This window comes from Elephas maximus, chromosome 4, assembly GCF_024166365.1.
Source record: "Elephas maximus indicus isolate mEleMax1 chromosome 4, mEleMax1 primary haplotype, whole genome shotgun sequence".
Lineage (NCBI taxonomy): Eukaryota > Metazoa > Chordata > Mammalia > Proboscidea > Elephantidae > Elephas > Elephas maximus.
The window spans coordinates 117,204,629-117,219,638 of NC_064822.1; the positions used below are offsets into that span (position 1 = coordinate 117,204,629).

General features: G+C 41.1%; 1 protein-coding gene across 21 annotated transcripts in view; it reads right to left on the reverse strand.

Moving 5' to 3' along the window:
- R3HDM2 (R3H domain containing 2) overlaps positions 1-15,010 on the reverse strand; it is a 177,987-nt gene that overhangs the window by 27,435 nt on the left and 135,542 nt on the right. For 11 of the 21 annotated variants that reach the window (XM_049883656.1, XM_049883655.1, XM_049883649.1 and 8 more), the window contains 9 exons: positions 12,065-12,106; positions 9,380-9,466; positions 8,725-8,851; positions 7,747-7,825; positions 7,031-7,090; positions 6,298-6,438; positions 5,761-5,869; positions 5,430-5,513; positions 2,741-2,836 (listed from right to left, as the gene is read on the reverse strand). In XM_049883656.1, the coding sequence (XP_049739613.1) occupies positions 2,741-2,836; positions 5,430-5,513; positions 5,761-5,869; positions 6,298-6,438; positions 7,031-7,090; positions 7,747-7,825; positions 8,725-8,851; positions 9,380-9,466; positions 12,065-12,106 (825 nt within the window). The remainder of the gene's footprint in view (positions 1-2,740; positions 2,837-5,429; positions 5,514-5,760; positions 5,870-6,297; positions 6,439-7,030; positions 7,091-7,746; positions 7,826-8,724; positions 8,852-9,379; positions 9,467-12,064; positions 12,107-15,010) is intronic. The other 10 variants (XM_049883642.1, XM_049883646.1, XM_049883657.1 and 7 more) reach the window with 3 other exon arrangements.

Below are 15,010 nucleotides of genomic sequence, written 5' to 3' on the forward strand. Positions count from 1 at the left end.
AAAGACAACCCACACCCACATACCCAATCTGACTTCTCACCTTCAATGGAAAAGAGCATTAGGTATTTTTGGCCTTTCCACAGAGTGTTCAAAAAGAGAGGTTGATAAAGGTAGGAGTATGGAAAGGGGGAAAAGGAAAGTATTAACTACTACTTCCTTTTTTAGCCTTAAATTTATTCTAATGGTAAGCTGAGCAAAACAATTGGTGTGCTTGGTCTTAGAGTGTCTTCAAAGGAAGGGAGAAGGGACACTAGAAAAAACCTAGTTTTTTGGAAATCATCTTCAATGGCTGTTCCATTTCTGTCCTCTACACTGGCCAAAATGAAAAACATTCACACCTGGGACCCAAGAAGGGTAGGAAATGGGGAGGAGCCTAGAAAAATGAGAAAATTAAAAGTCTGTAACATTCCCTTTGGGGATCATTTCCTGACAAAGCCACTGAGCTGAGTGAAGTGAGCACCATGGTGGACTCCCAAGTTTTAGGAAAAAGTACCAAGAGGTCCCAGCTGCTGAGCAGAGTGGGCTCTGCGTAGAACAGAGCCTATGTTGGGCAGCTTTCCCAACACACAGCTCAGGCTCCAGAGAAGGCTGCAGCAGCAGCATTTCCATCCAAACACCCTTCTTGCCACTTCTCTTTCTTTTTGGCCTGCCTCCTGCTCCCCCTTCCCCCAGAGCCTACAATTTCATTCTTAATCAGCTCCCTTTGACTGGCCAGGCTTCCCTCCACATGGGAATTTTTGGAGTAGAGGTGGGCTTTGGCCATTTTTCCTTGTCTAGACCTTCTGAGATTTCTGATGCCTCTACCATAGCAAGAGTTAGGAAGTGCTGAAATGAAAGTAATAAATCTACAAAGATTTAACAAAGAATACATACGTCAGTAGAGGCTTGATAAAAGTAGAAATCAGGACAAAAAAGGACAGAAGAGATAACTTTGCCTTTGTTATGACTGTAGGTTGATATATTCCAGTGTTGCTGATAACCAGTCCTAATAACCCTACTCAAAGTTGTCTATGCTTTTAGAATATCTGTGGCTTTGCTAATGGTTGGCATAGTGGGGCAGTCATATTCCTTGTGTCAGTGAAGCAGATGAACACATCACAGAAGTCAGTGAGGCTATGATGCCACTGGTATTTCTTAATTTAAAGACTCCAGAGCAGAGCAAACTATCAAGAGGTGGTTAATCAGTTTAGGGGTTAAAAGCACGGACTCTGGAGCCAGACTGCTTGAATTAAAATACTAGCTGTTCTGGTAACTAGCAGCGCAACCTTAGGTGGTTACTTAACCTCTCTGTGCCTCAGTTCCTTATTTATAAAGTGGTGAAAATAAGGAAGCCTACCTCACAGGCCTGGTGTAAGGATTAAATGAATTAATCTACATAATGTGCTTAGAACAGTGCCTGAAAGATAGTAAGTACTATATAAGTGTTTGCAGTTATTATCCATCAACCTGCTCTGTCCACAATTTAGGATTATAACTGTATACAAATGACATCTCTCCTCTCATTCCACCCAACTGGTCTGCAGGTAGAGACAGAGAATCCTTTTAAAGTTATTGGTTGGCTAATTTGGAGGAAGGCTTTTTCTGGCTCAGATGGAATCTATCTCAGCAGAAGGTAAGCAGATTCCTTCTTCTTGGACTTTGAGCCAAAAGGCTTGTTGTATAGCTGTTCCCAGTGAGGATTCTTGAAAGCACTTGGGTCTCCTGAGCCAATGAAGCAAGTTAAAAGGGGAGTTCAGTTTTCTTGAAGTTGGAGACAATAGTTTTCTGAGCTAGGTGATGATGAAAAGATATGCTTTTTTGTCTTGCTGAGGGAGAGGAGAGTAAGGAATAGGAGGAGAGTAGTGTCCATTAAGTATACTGATTAGAACTGGCCATCTTTTGACAACAAAGTGAGGCTGGCTTTTCCTCCCATGTTGCTAATCTGACTGTGAAATAGTGCTGCTACCTGGTCCTATATTTTCTGGAGATTTGTTCCTCTCTTGTCTACTCACACCCTCTCCTAAATTTCTGCTATGACTAATCATCATCCTAGAAGGTAAAGGCAACCAGATACATGAGTACCAAGTATGTACGATGTGGCTAACGACGCTTAAGAATAAAGCTGCCTAAAATGACTCAGGTTGCCTTTTGGCCCATAGAGCCACTTGTGTTTTAAAGAAGAAAAGTAAGAAATATAGGAAGAAAAAGATTTCCTGTTTAGGTATGGACCACAGGGAACAGTGGTACTCTCTATACATGTGGAGCTCACAGAGGACAGATGCCAGACCTGAGCTCTAATGTTCACCAGCATATCCTAAATACAGAGCTGGCCAGATAAGATGAATGTATAGGCTGTATGGACACTAAGTCTTCCACTTAGAAGCAAAGATGCCTAAAATAGACAGTGGGAGTGAAAGAGGGTAAGCAGAAAGAGGGTTTGGCAGGCAAGATTCAGGGCCCTTCCATAAGCCCTGCCAAAACCATTTCTATATTCAGTCTAGTCATAGCTACCAAATTCAGCCACTCCAAGTTTTAGTTCCCTTTGTATGCTATACAGCTGAATATACAAATTAAAAATCTGCAGCTTCCCAATAAGCCACTTTTAATTTTAGAGAATAAATCTGGGGCTGGCTGATGTTGGTTATTTAAAAACAAAACAAAACAAAACAAAAAAACATTTATGGAGGATTCATTCCATTCACAGTTCCAAAGATTAAGGGCTAAAAGCTATGGGCTGACAACTCTCAGAAGCTACACTTACCTCTCGGGCAAATATTCTCTCTCGGACCCTTTGATATTCCTCCTCTCTCTCTTCTATTGACTTGCTCCTCCTTCCATCCTGCAATGGAACTCTGATCTAGATCGATGAGCAGAATTAAGCTAGTTAAGTTCTCCTCGTACTGCAAGCTCACTGCACACCAGCAAGGAAGAGAAATCGGGAGAGTTTATAGTTGCCATCAAAAAAATGGAAAAAAAAAAAAAAAAGAAGAAATAAAATTTCCAGTCCTGGACAGGTTTCACTGGGTACATCTGACCATGCAGTTTGGGAGATCAGGTTTTCTGGATGGTTTGGGGCTCTCCATCTCTCCACCCCCCAGAGTATCAAGAACAACAACTATTTAAGGACTGGATTGTTTTCCTGTAGTAATCAGGTGCTCTCTAGTCAGTAAGGATCAAGAAAATACCCCTGAGAAAACAAACTACATTGCTTTGGAGGGAAAGCAAAGGACAGAAGGAAGCCAGAGAGGGAGAAGGAACAGTTAGGTGTTTAGCAGAGCTGGCTGTAGAGAAGGAAGTTTACAGAACTAGCACCTGACATTATCCCTTCTTGGTCACTAATGTCATGGCCTAAAGATCCAAGACACACACAGCTCAGCAAAGAGAGCCTTGGAAATGAAATCCCAAGGGCGAAGTTAAACTCAAAGTCTAAGCATTTTTTCTCATCTCAACTTTGCCACGAGAGGGAAGGACATAGAGAGAAGAATTACAAAAACAGAGATGAGGAAAGAAGAAAGCAACAAAAAAGAGGGAAAGAGAAAAAAAGGAGACTAGAACAGAAAGAAGGATAGACAGAGAAAGGAACAGACAAATAAGGTACAGTACAAGTAGGGTGGAGATAGAGGTGGAAAGGAAAAAGAAGGAAATGGAGGATAGAGAACCTTACATTCTCTGAAAAATGTAGTGCGGTGACTAGAACGGGTGGCTGGACAGACCATCTCTCCACCTCTGGCTAGCCTACCATCCAACTCTCCATTACTGTCTTTTCTTCTCTTGGCCCGTGATTTGTGAACACTGTCCTGTGTAGGGTTTTAGACTGTTCTTTCTCGTGCTGTTCTTAAGGCAAGGAGCTCTGAGGGAGATGACAAATGAATGTCATCAGGTCATAAAAGACTCTGATCTTCAATCCAGAGGCTTCAAAAGCTTCAGATGAAGCAATCTAAAGGAGACTGCTGCTCTAGGTTGATCTTCACCAGTCTCCGGAAGTAGACATAACTTCAGGAGTTATCAACTTGGACTAGATTTAGTTCTCACTAGCCCTAAAAATAAGAACCTAAATTCTACTAAATGTCCTTTTACAAATCCTATTCCAAGAAGACACAGGACCTTGAGGAGTTACATCCTCCTTAACCCCTAGTACTTATAAACCAGTGGCAGAGGGGCAGAACAGAAAGATCATAAATGGGCTTTGAGGTCAGACAGAATCTCAGCTTTGACATCTCCCAGTAATATGACTTCAGGCAAATAACTTAATCTCTCTTAGCCTCAGTTTTCTGATATGTAAAATAGGGCTAATAACCCCTATCTACACTGGGTTGTAGAGAGGATCAAAAGAGGTCACACATGTAACATGTTTAGAACAGAGCTTGGTTCAAAGAAGATACTCAATAAAATAGCAATTACTATGTTTACTATTAATACCACAGATAGAAAGTACATAAAGCCTACCCTATTATGGATCAAGCCTGAAGCTAAGAGATGAAAAGTTCACAATAGGGACAGAGTTCACTCCATGCCAATGTGCCTCTAGGCCTGAATAATTTATCCACAGAAAAAGGGTTTTGGGAAAATGGAGAGAAGGGCATCAGGATGGAAAGGCTCTTTCTTGGTTTTTAAATTTTTGTACGTTTCTTTGTTTTCAATCAGACCCACTGTGTTTGTCCACAACAGATATGGCACTTGGACTCCCTTAAATACTCAAGTAGCAAGCAGGAAAGGTCCTGATCTCAAGACCACACAGTATCTCAAGAAAGCTAATTTTGACTCCAGAAGTAAAATATTATTACAATTATCATTAATTAGCGAGAATCATATTGGCTGTACCCAAACACGCTCTTCAAAACCTTAATCCTATTCTCTATGTAATCCCCTTTGGAGGCCAAGCAGAAGCAGGCTGGATCTAAACCTTCTATTTACCTAAATAATCACTTACCTAAAGGGTGACCAGAAGTTGTCAGGCTGATAAATGAAGGGATGGGGCAGACTGTTCATATTCCCACAGGGGTGAATTACAAACAGGATACAAACCAAAAACCAAACCCAGTGCCATCGAGTCGATTCCAACTCATAGCAACCCTATAGGACAGAGTAAAACTGTCCCGTAGAGTTTCCGAAGAGCGCCTGGTGGATTCGAACTGCCGACCTTTTGGTTAGCAGCCGTAGCACTTAACCACTATGCCACCAGGGTTTCCACAAAGGGGGATACTGCCTGAGATTTCCAGCATCATAAGTCAAATTACCACACTCACCTTGGTGGAAGGAGTCGGGAAAAGATTACAGAGTTTGTAGAAAGGAGTCAGAAACACCTTTTATAAGTGGATAAATTAGATCACAACTTTGCCAGTCCAAGGCTTGTCTTGAGCTAGGTTAAGAGTGGAAGTGGGGTAAAGTAGCTTTTGGTGATTCCCAAAGAAATCCCTAACTATTAAAGAAAAAAGGAATGAAATCATCACCTGGATCAAGGCTGAAGCAGGCAGGGACCTTGCTTTGTCCCACAATGACCTGGAGTTAGAAGTCTGTGGCAAAGCCAGGGAGTTCTAGGCCAAATGAGAAAACCCAGCAAACCTCAGCACCATGTCTCTCTGGGGCTAAGAGTGGCATTCAGCTCAACAAGTATAATCAGTCCTCAACATTAAGCCAAAGCCAGCTCAGTATAGCTCAATATATTCTTCCGTACTAAGGTATTTTGAGTTTTCTCTATCCCACAAAAATTCTTCCCCCCCCCCCGCCCAGTTTCTCTTATTGCATTCTCTCTATATAGGCCCACCCTTTCCCATTCTTCACCTGGTTATCATCTCGGTCCATACTGGCATCATCTCTCTTGAGAATGAATCTCTGTTGAAATTCTGTATTCTTCTCATCCTTTATATGTTCTGAGAACCTCTGTTCAGGACTGGGATTGGAAGAGAAATGTGGAAGAAAAGGAAGTGAAAGACCCTTTTGTTAGGAAGAAGGCCTCCTATATACAGCTCTCTTATATTCCACAACTTCCTAACTAGGGGGTTTCTGGAGTTGGGAATCCAAAAAGTCACATAAAGGTTTAGTGAAATCCTTAAGCTGTTCTTTACATATTTATAACTTGTCTTGCTCCAAAGTTATCCTTGTCCTATCAGTGAAGGTGAAGAAAGGCTAGTGCCAGTCTTTACAAAATACCAGTACCTCTAAAATCTGTCCCTGAGGCCTTGAATGGAGGAGTTGTACACGAGGGAATTGATGATATAGCTCTCCACAACCCCCTTTCCCCAGAACAGAGATCTTGATTCTATACCTTCTTCTTCCACCCCAACAGGTTATCCCAGGAAAGTCTTCCCAACCCCTTACATTCTTGTGTTACTGGTTTTGTTGATGATGACAGCTTTTCCAGTTTGATCAACATTGTGGTCCATCCCAAAATAGGCAGCTACCCGGTGTAATAGCATCCGGTGATATGAGGTCATCTGAGGGAACTTCTTGAACTGGTTACTGAAGGAAAGCCAGGGGGAAAAAGTGAAGTAAGGGCAAATAACAGCAATAACAGTCAATTGACTTTTTCTTGCCACTGTCTAAAAGTGGGGAATTCCTAAGGTGAAACAGACCAACAAACAATGTCTCTTCATTACAAGGAAGACAGGTATTTACTCAGTGAGAACCAAAAAAGGCTTCTCTCAGCTTCTTTATCTACAGTATTCTGCACATCATTCTCACCCACTATCCTCAATTAGGAATACTCCTTAAGCCATAAGTCTCACTCACCTGGATGATGATCTATAAATAAAAGGAGAAATTTAAGAATAGTGAAAACTGACACAAGGACCAGGTATTGAAAAGACATAACTTTTTTTTTTTTTTCAATTCAAATCTATGCAAATAACTTAAAAACCTCCCTTAGTTTTTCACACACATAATTTTTCTCCCATTGCGAATGCTTCTCCTTAATCCCTTTTGGTTCCCAGTGAGTACCTCAAAATTCAGACTTTAAGGGAAAGGTGAGGGAGAGATGTCCTAAAATTATACCTAAATTTCTTTCCAGTGCCCCCTCCCACCACTAAACGTGTATTTCATACAAATAACTTACTTGTTGTCATTAATAAAGTCCAGAATCTCCTGTTCTAATTTTAGCAGCATCATTCTGTCCCTGTTTAAAAAAGATTAAAACAAAACATAACAAAAAGCAGCTTTTCCATAGACATTGGAAGCAGGGATTGAAAACACAACTTACTCAACACAGAAGATGAAGGAAGGGATATATCCAAGCCCCAATTAGTGGACTGTAATGCAAAAACTACTGAGTCTTACTAGCCTGTCCTACGGTGTTTTGAAAAGAAAAAAACCCAAGTATACATTTTGCAGTTTCTTCCTAATCATGCACTGTTTTCCATAACAGAGATCCAATTCCGCTGGCAACCATACTCATATGGCTCATTCTAATAAAGTTAATCATTCCACCAGGTTATTTATAGAATTTTTAAGCGATTATAATTTAGCTTACATACAAACCAATTATTTTTTTTCTTCTGTACTTTCTCTCATAGTGCCCTCCCAAGCCTTCACATTTCCTTGTTCCTGCTTTTTTCTTCCACAGTATTTTCCTCAGCATCTCCAAAAAAAATAAACTTCAGTCTGAGGGTATTCTGAATCCTCACAGAATATAAAACTACATTGGACAGAGATGGTGGTAAGGGTTGGGCATCCTAGATTCTAGTAATGGAAAAATTCTGGGAAGTGCTTGGCCTCTTGGGTATCCTGCCTGCCCCTGGCCCCTTTCCCCGTTCCACCAGATCATGTTATTACCTTGGGTTCTTTTTCAGTGTATTTACAAGAAATTCATGTAGGTCTATTCCAGTGGAGTCCGTGTACTCTTGGCTGGAGTCTAGAACCATCATAACAAAAGAAATTTAAAATAAATGAAACTGTCTTGCATACCGATTCCAAGCAGAAGCCTACAAACTGATCAGGAGATAGGAGAACAGGAAAGTAGAATCAAACTTTGGGGGTTGTAGCATTAAAAACTAGAATGATCTTGATCTGCCAGCCCCCAAAGTTCCCCATGACCATGACAGAATGAGGAATCTGAGTCACAATGTTGCATCAGTACTACACTAAAAAGCCACCTCATCATCAACAAGTATTTACAGAATGCCATCACCAAATCAAAGTAGGTTTTATTCTAGTAAAGGAAAATAAATTCCGGTAAGGACAGTCAGGGCTAAATAGTCCAGAATCTCATCAAACATGCTCAAATGTTGATTATTTATGGGTGACTCATTCACTCTGTGGATGGTTCCCTTCAGTTTTTTAATCCCAAGGTTGCCTTTTTGCTGCCAGCTATTATTTTTATGGACTATGTCTTTTTCCTTTGAGCACAAGAGTTTAAAACCAAAGAGAGCCTAATAAAGAGAGGCAAATGTGCGTTACTTAGAAAAAAAAAGAAAGAACCACTCCAGGCATCCCAAAACCAAAACATAAATGGTATCTGGAGGATATGCTACCAGTAATTACCCATGTCACTGTTTATTCCAGAAGCAAAAATAAAATCAGAATTGACTAAAATATATTCCTATGAGTAGGCCAATGCAGATGGAGTAGCTCTCAATGGCATGTGAGCCCCTAGGGCAGGGCTGGGGAAAGAAACAGAGAAAGTAACCCCAAGCAACCATGCAGTTAGCTGTTGGGCTAGTAGGGCCTGTGGGTGCCAGGTTTCATGAAAGACAGAAAGGGCATTGCAGAGCCAGGTGCTAGGACAGATGAGAGAGGGTGAAAAGTCCTCACCTCTGGACAGCATCTTCCTGGGGATCTTTTCTTTATTTTTGTCCTTGTCTTCCTTTTCAGAGACATCCTTTGTAGACTTTTCCTCCTCCTTGTCAGAGGGGCAACTGATATGCAACTGAATTATATCCTTGGATAATGGAAAAGAGGAATGGAAGCAAAGGGTGAAAAAGGATTTTAACTGTCCTTCAGCTACTTTGGAATCTCAAAGAAAGGCAAATCTTGGGGTGGCAGCTTTCTCTTATAGAAGAGTGTTATTTTGTTAAACTGTTTGCGCTTTTATTCTATCAAAAGGTACAGGCTAAGCCTTCTCTGCTAGCAATCACAGCGTACTACATGGAGAGCTCAAGTTACACTGGCTGTTCTTGGCATATGAACTGCAAAGAAATGGTTCTAACCACTAAAGAGAAAGGGTGTGGATAGGAAAACAAGACCCAGATGCAGGATCCCCTTGTCTGCATCATTCTGGATGGTCCAGGGTGGAAGACCTATACTTCATGATCTTGCCCATGTCCTGCTTCATTGCAACAGCTTTTGTTTTGAAGCTCCTCCTGCCCTGATTTTCCAGCTTGATATCAGATGTTGCTGGCTGCTATACTACACTTTATCAAACAACTACCAAATTGGAAAACTACACTTACTCCTGTAAAGGACCTACCTGGGTTTCTAGTGGTCCATCAGCAAATGGGGCAGAGGACTCCTCACACACTGCCAGGCTACGCACCAACTTCAGCTTGGAATTAGACTGGAAAAACCAAATACACATAAATATTCTCTTAGTGGGCATTCAGAAAGCTTTTGGTTGAATGAAGGGCATCCTATTTGGCTCTGTTGCTGTTTCCATTAAATAGCATTTCCCCCCCCCCCGCCAAATAAGCCCTACTCATCAGCTCCTGATTCACGTGAAAGACTATTCTCCTGCTTGCAGCAGTAGACATGTCTTTTTTTTTTTTAAATCTGTTTTTTTTTTTAAATTTTTATTGTGCTTTAAGTGAAAGTTTACAAATCAAGTCAGTCTCACACAAAAACTTATACATACCTTGCTACATACTCCCAATTGCTCTCCCCCTAATGAGAGCCCGCTCCCTCCCTCCACTCTCTCTTTTCCTGTTGATTTGGCCAGCTTCTAACCCCCTCTACCCTCTCATCTCCCCTCCAGGCAGGAGATGCCAACATAGTCTCAAGGTCCACCTGATCCAAGAAGCTCACTCCTCACCAGCATCCCTCTCCATCCCATTGTCCAGTCCAATCCCTGTCTGAAGAGTTGGCTTTGGAAATGGTTCCTGTCCTGGGCCAACAGAAGGTCTGGGGCCATGACCACCGGGGTCCTTCCAGTCTCAGTCAGACCATTAAGTCTGGTCTTTTTATGAGAATTTGGGGTCTGCATCCCACTGTTCTCCTGCTCCCTCAGGGTTTCTCTGTTGAGTTCCCTGTCAGGGCAGTCATCGGTTGTAGCTGGGCACCATCTAGTTCTTTTGGTCTCAGGCCTACGTAGTCTCTGGTTTATGTGGCCCTTTCTGTCTCTTGGGCTCATAATTACCTTGTGTCCTTGGTGTTCTTCATTCTCCTTTGGTCCAAGTGGGCTGAGACCAATGGATGCATCTTAGATGGCTGCTTGCTAGCATTTAAGACCCCAGAAAACAAGTCTATTTTTTGGGCTATTTTGGTTAGATGGCAGGAAAACCACCTCACTTAGCCCTCTCTCTTTTAAGCCCAATGCTCCAATTTCAGGCTCAGTTTACTGTGAATACACAGCAGTATTGCACAGTAGAACGGCAGTGGATTTGAGAGCCAGAAGGCCTAGCTTCAACTCCTGGTTTTGTACTTAAGAGCTAGAAGGCTCTGAGAAAATTACTTGACCTCTCTGGGTCTCTGGTCTTCCCTCAATAAAACTGGGATGAAAATATCTAAAGGGCTGTTGGGAGAATTTGATGATATAAAGTATGTAAACAGACATATCACGGAAGTCCCTGGCATACAATAGAAAATAAATGTTAAATGATTCTAAACCTGAGGTAGCAAGGGTATGGAAAGAAATGTCTAAGAATGAAAAGAAAGACAAAAAAAAAAAAAAAACACAAAAAACCATTGAGGATTAAATGCTCTAAGAGGCTAATCCACCTGCTTTACTTCTGCTGGTGAGAGAATTCCAAAAAAGAGCTGAAATCCACTGTGCAAATCACTGCTCTGCTAGGGATCCTCAAAGTCAAAAATTGTAGAGTGACTAATTAGAAATGCATCTATTAACATTTACTGAGAGTTCTTACAATAAAAACCGAGGTTTATAGTTAGTACAAACGCAGAAAACATAGTACATGCGCTCCAGGTAATATAGTGAAAAGAACTCGCAAGTCTGAAGAACAGACTTCAAGCCTAGTTCTGCTACTTACTACCGAATGTCCTTTGTCAAGTCACTGAATATAAGCCTGTTTCTTCATCTGTAAAATGAAGATAATAACTATCTTACGTATCTCAAGAAGGAAACCAAGTAGCAGTGAGGAGCACCCTTTGGTCTGAACTTCGACATTACGCCCATCACTGTGGATTAGCTCATGTAGGGCAGGACAGAGCCCATTTACCATACTTCTTGGTCTTTTTCAAACCCAGGTCACACACTGGCTCTGGCACTCCAAATTTTGTCATTATTTTTCTGGTGGAAGGGAGTGTGCACCCTTAATTATTACTTCTGGTGACAATTCTTCCCAGTGCGAGAAAAGTTTAATATTTTGCCATTCCCTGGCTAATTAAAAAGGTATCACACATTAACACATAGTCTTCTCTGATAACTCTGCTTCAAATAATCTGTGCTGTACTAATTTTATCGCACAATGATTAAAAACGAAATCCTCCTCCCTGCCCTAACCTAAGAAGTGAAATATCCAAAAAAAAATGCCTGTATTTTTAGAATATCCAAAACTATTGAATCATTTCTACTAATGGGGCAGGATTCATCTTAAAAGAAAACTGACACAGCAAAAAACCCCAAAAAGGACTCATATGGCATCTATCCTTCTAGAGAGTCAATGAGTGAGCAGAGAAACTGGCATTTCAGCAGAACCTGTACCAATTCACTCAAGCTCTGTTGGAAGGTTCCAGTCAGGTATCCTTTCAGGAATCAGAAATAGACTGTGCCTGAACCAGAGATACTGGAGAAAAATAAAACAAGGCCAACAGGAAATGTGTGTGTGTGTCCGTGTATGCAGGTGCACGTGTGTACCCTTAAGTTTCAAAATGCAGGCAAAAACACTTTGTCTATATATGACATTGGTGATAAGTACATTTGTGAAAAGTATTACTAATTACATGAATAAAAAAGCTGTTGCAGAAGGAATCTCAATCTCACCTTGGTTCGTTTCCTGGCATGACCATGGTTGGATGTCCGCCTCTGTTAGAATAGGATTAGAAAATAAGTGGATGAAAATCAACACTTAAATTAAAAGCAATACATATTTTTTAGAAAATCACTAACAGTAAAAGCCATTACAGCAATAGCCAAACTATGATGAGAATCACTGGTGTTGCTATCCCTCTATACTGCAACTCCAGCAACTGTAACACAGAAGGGACTACCCACCTAAAGTCAAATCACCACTCATCATGCCAATAAAAAAACAGGAGAACACTGATTAGTTGGCCTATTTCACAGATTGACAAAAATTACTTTTGGACAAACCATGGATTCCTTTCCTGATTAGGATGCATCTGGAGATGTCATTACTGTAGCATGAGAGTTTTCCCCCCGTGCTTCCACACAGGAGCCTATCTAGCCCATAACAGACAGTGAAATATGACCCTTAGCCATCACTTATAATAACAGCCTTACAGAACAACACATTCAGAGTTTGAACCTGAGATACCCCAAACTCCTGTCCTTATGGCTGCAGAAATAGAATGAAAACTCTTCTTCCCAATTGTTTCCCTAGCTAGATATGAGAATTCTTCCAGTTCCAAGCTTCTGGTGGTGGCCCTCATAGCCTGTCTGGGTCAGGGATGTAAGGTGGGACAGGGTAAGAGGGAAGACAAAGACAAGACACCCAGAGCAAAGGGGAACGAGAGTGGATAAGGAGCAGAACACAAGCTGAGGAAGATGAAGAATGAGGACCCGAGGTGGGGTGAGGGAACAAATGATCAATTGATAAGGTTTCTGAGAAGCTGAGAAGCCAAAAGGGGGGCTTTCGGGAAGAGGCAATGGGTTGTATATGGGATAAAGCACTTAGCAGTTATGAGATGTTCAGCATGAAACTCAGAGAACTGAGGCTGAGGGCTGGGGGTGGGGGAACTAGACAGAAGCAGAGCACCGGCATGGTACTGTATAGGAGCGGATTTCTCTGTCCTTTGTCTTTACTAGTTACCAAACAACATTGCCAGAAGGCAAAATGGAGAAACCTAATAGTGGATGGAAAGAGTAAGAAACGGCAGACGTGATCAGTGAAAAGATCTGTTGCAGCAAGAAGCAGAGTCATGGTTCAGGAATTTGAAGCAGTATTTGTTATTAAATAGGTAGTACATATTCTGTGTTTTCACAAATAACGCACCCACACAAATAATGCACATAGCACACCTAGGAAAATAATGCTTGAGGGGGTTGCACAGTTGGAAAAGTGAAAAAAGTATAACACGAGCGTTATTGGAGTAAAAATACAGTACAGGTACAAACACTGAAGAGGTATAATGGGGGAAGACATAGTAATAAATCTCCCTTTCATATGTGTCTCCCAGCTTCAGGTTCCTTACTTAAGGGTCAACCACTTTTAAGTTTTCTTGTAGATCTTTCCAGAGATTTATGTATATATAAGCTCATGAGCACATGCGTACACACAGCTGTTTTATTTTTTAGCCAAACAAGTATATTGTTCACATTGCTCTGAACATTGCTTTTTAACTTTTTTTTCATGGATATCATTCTATAGATCTACTCTGTTTTTCTTAATGGTTTCATGATATCCCATTGTGTGGCTATACCATAACTTATTCTACCAGTCCCTTAAATTGCACCATTTAGGATATTCCTGTTTAGTACTATAAATAATACTTTAATGACTAGATCCTTGAGTATACCTACAAATACAGTATATCTGCAGGATAAATTCATAGAAATACATTTTTTCATTTTTATAAAGTACTGTCAAACTGTCTTTCAAAGAGATTGTATCAATTTACGCCTCTGCCAACAATGTATGAATCTGCTTATTTCCCAGAATGAACAGTTTTCATTTAACAGGAAGTCAAACACATATTGAAAGCCTAACACGTACCAGGCACTACGCTGCCTACTGGGGAATACAGAGATCAAAGACACAAACCTTGTCAAAAAGAAACTCATAATCCTGTTGAAGAAGACAGACAGACAGATAATTATAACACATTAAATACATTCCAGAGGTATGCATAGAGTACTACAGGAGCACATAGCAGAGGCATCTAGCTCAGACCTAGGACTACATAAATTCATACATTCACAAATATGGAACGTCTGCTATGTAAAAGGCACAATGCTATATCTCAGGGATACAATGGGAAGCCAAAACTAACCTAATCCTGGGTCTCACAGGGCTTATAGCTTATAGCTCTGTGAAGGACAGAGACATTAGTTGAAGAATTATATAATGAGTATAGACCTGGTGAGTAAGGTTGTCAAGGAAGGCTTCTTGGAGAAAGACACATCTGGATTGAGTTTTAAAGGATACATAGGTACCAGACAGATGTTGCAGTTCTACTCTGTCCTATAGGGTCACTATGGGTCAGAATTGACTCAACGGTAGTGGGTCTGGCTTTTTAGACAGATGTTGGGAAGGGGGGAACAGGGGTTAGATAGAGGCGGCTAGGGCAAGAATACCAAGGAGAGCATTCTAGGCACAGAAAGCATGTAAGAGGCTTCCTTTCCCCAAACGTTTTAGCTTCCCTTTATAATAAAGACCAGGGAATCAAATAAGGCTGAGGCATAGGATGTCAGAGGTGGATGGCTAGCAGGCAATGTAATAGGTCACAATATGCCATGCTGAGAAATCTGGTACTTAGCCTATGGCAATGAGACACACAGAAATACTCTGAAAAAGAGAATTAACACAATCAGATCTTTATCTCAAAATCATCTCCTTAAAGGAGTATGGTAGATGAATCAGAAAGGATTACAAGTTTAAAGGCAGAAAGCCCAGCTAGGAGGCCATACCCAGTTATTCAAATGGTTATTTAAATGGCACACCTAAATTCAATATGTGTTAAGGGCTTGCCCCTTCTAATGGAATCTCACAACCTGTCTTGTAGCACTTTTCCATGGAAGAGGTGTTCT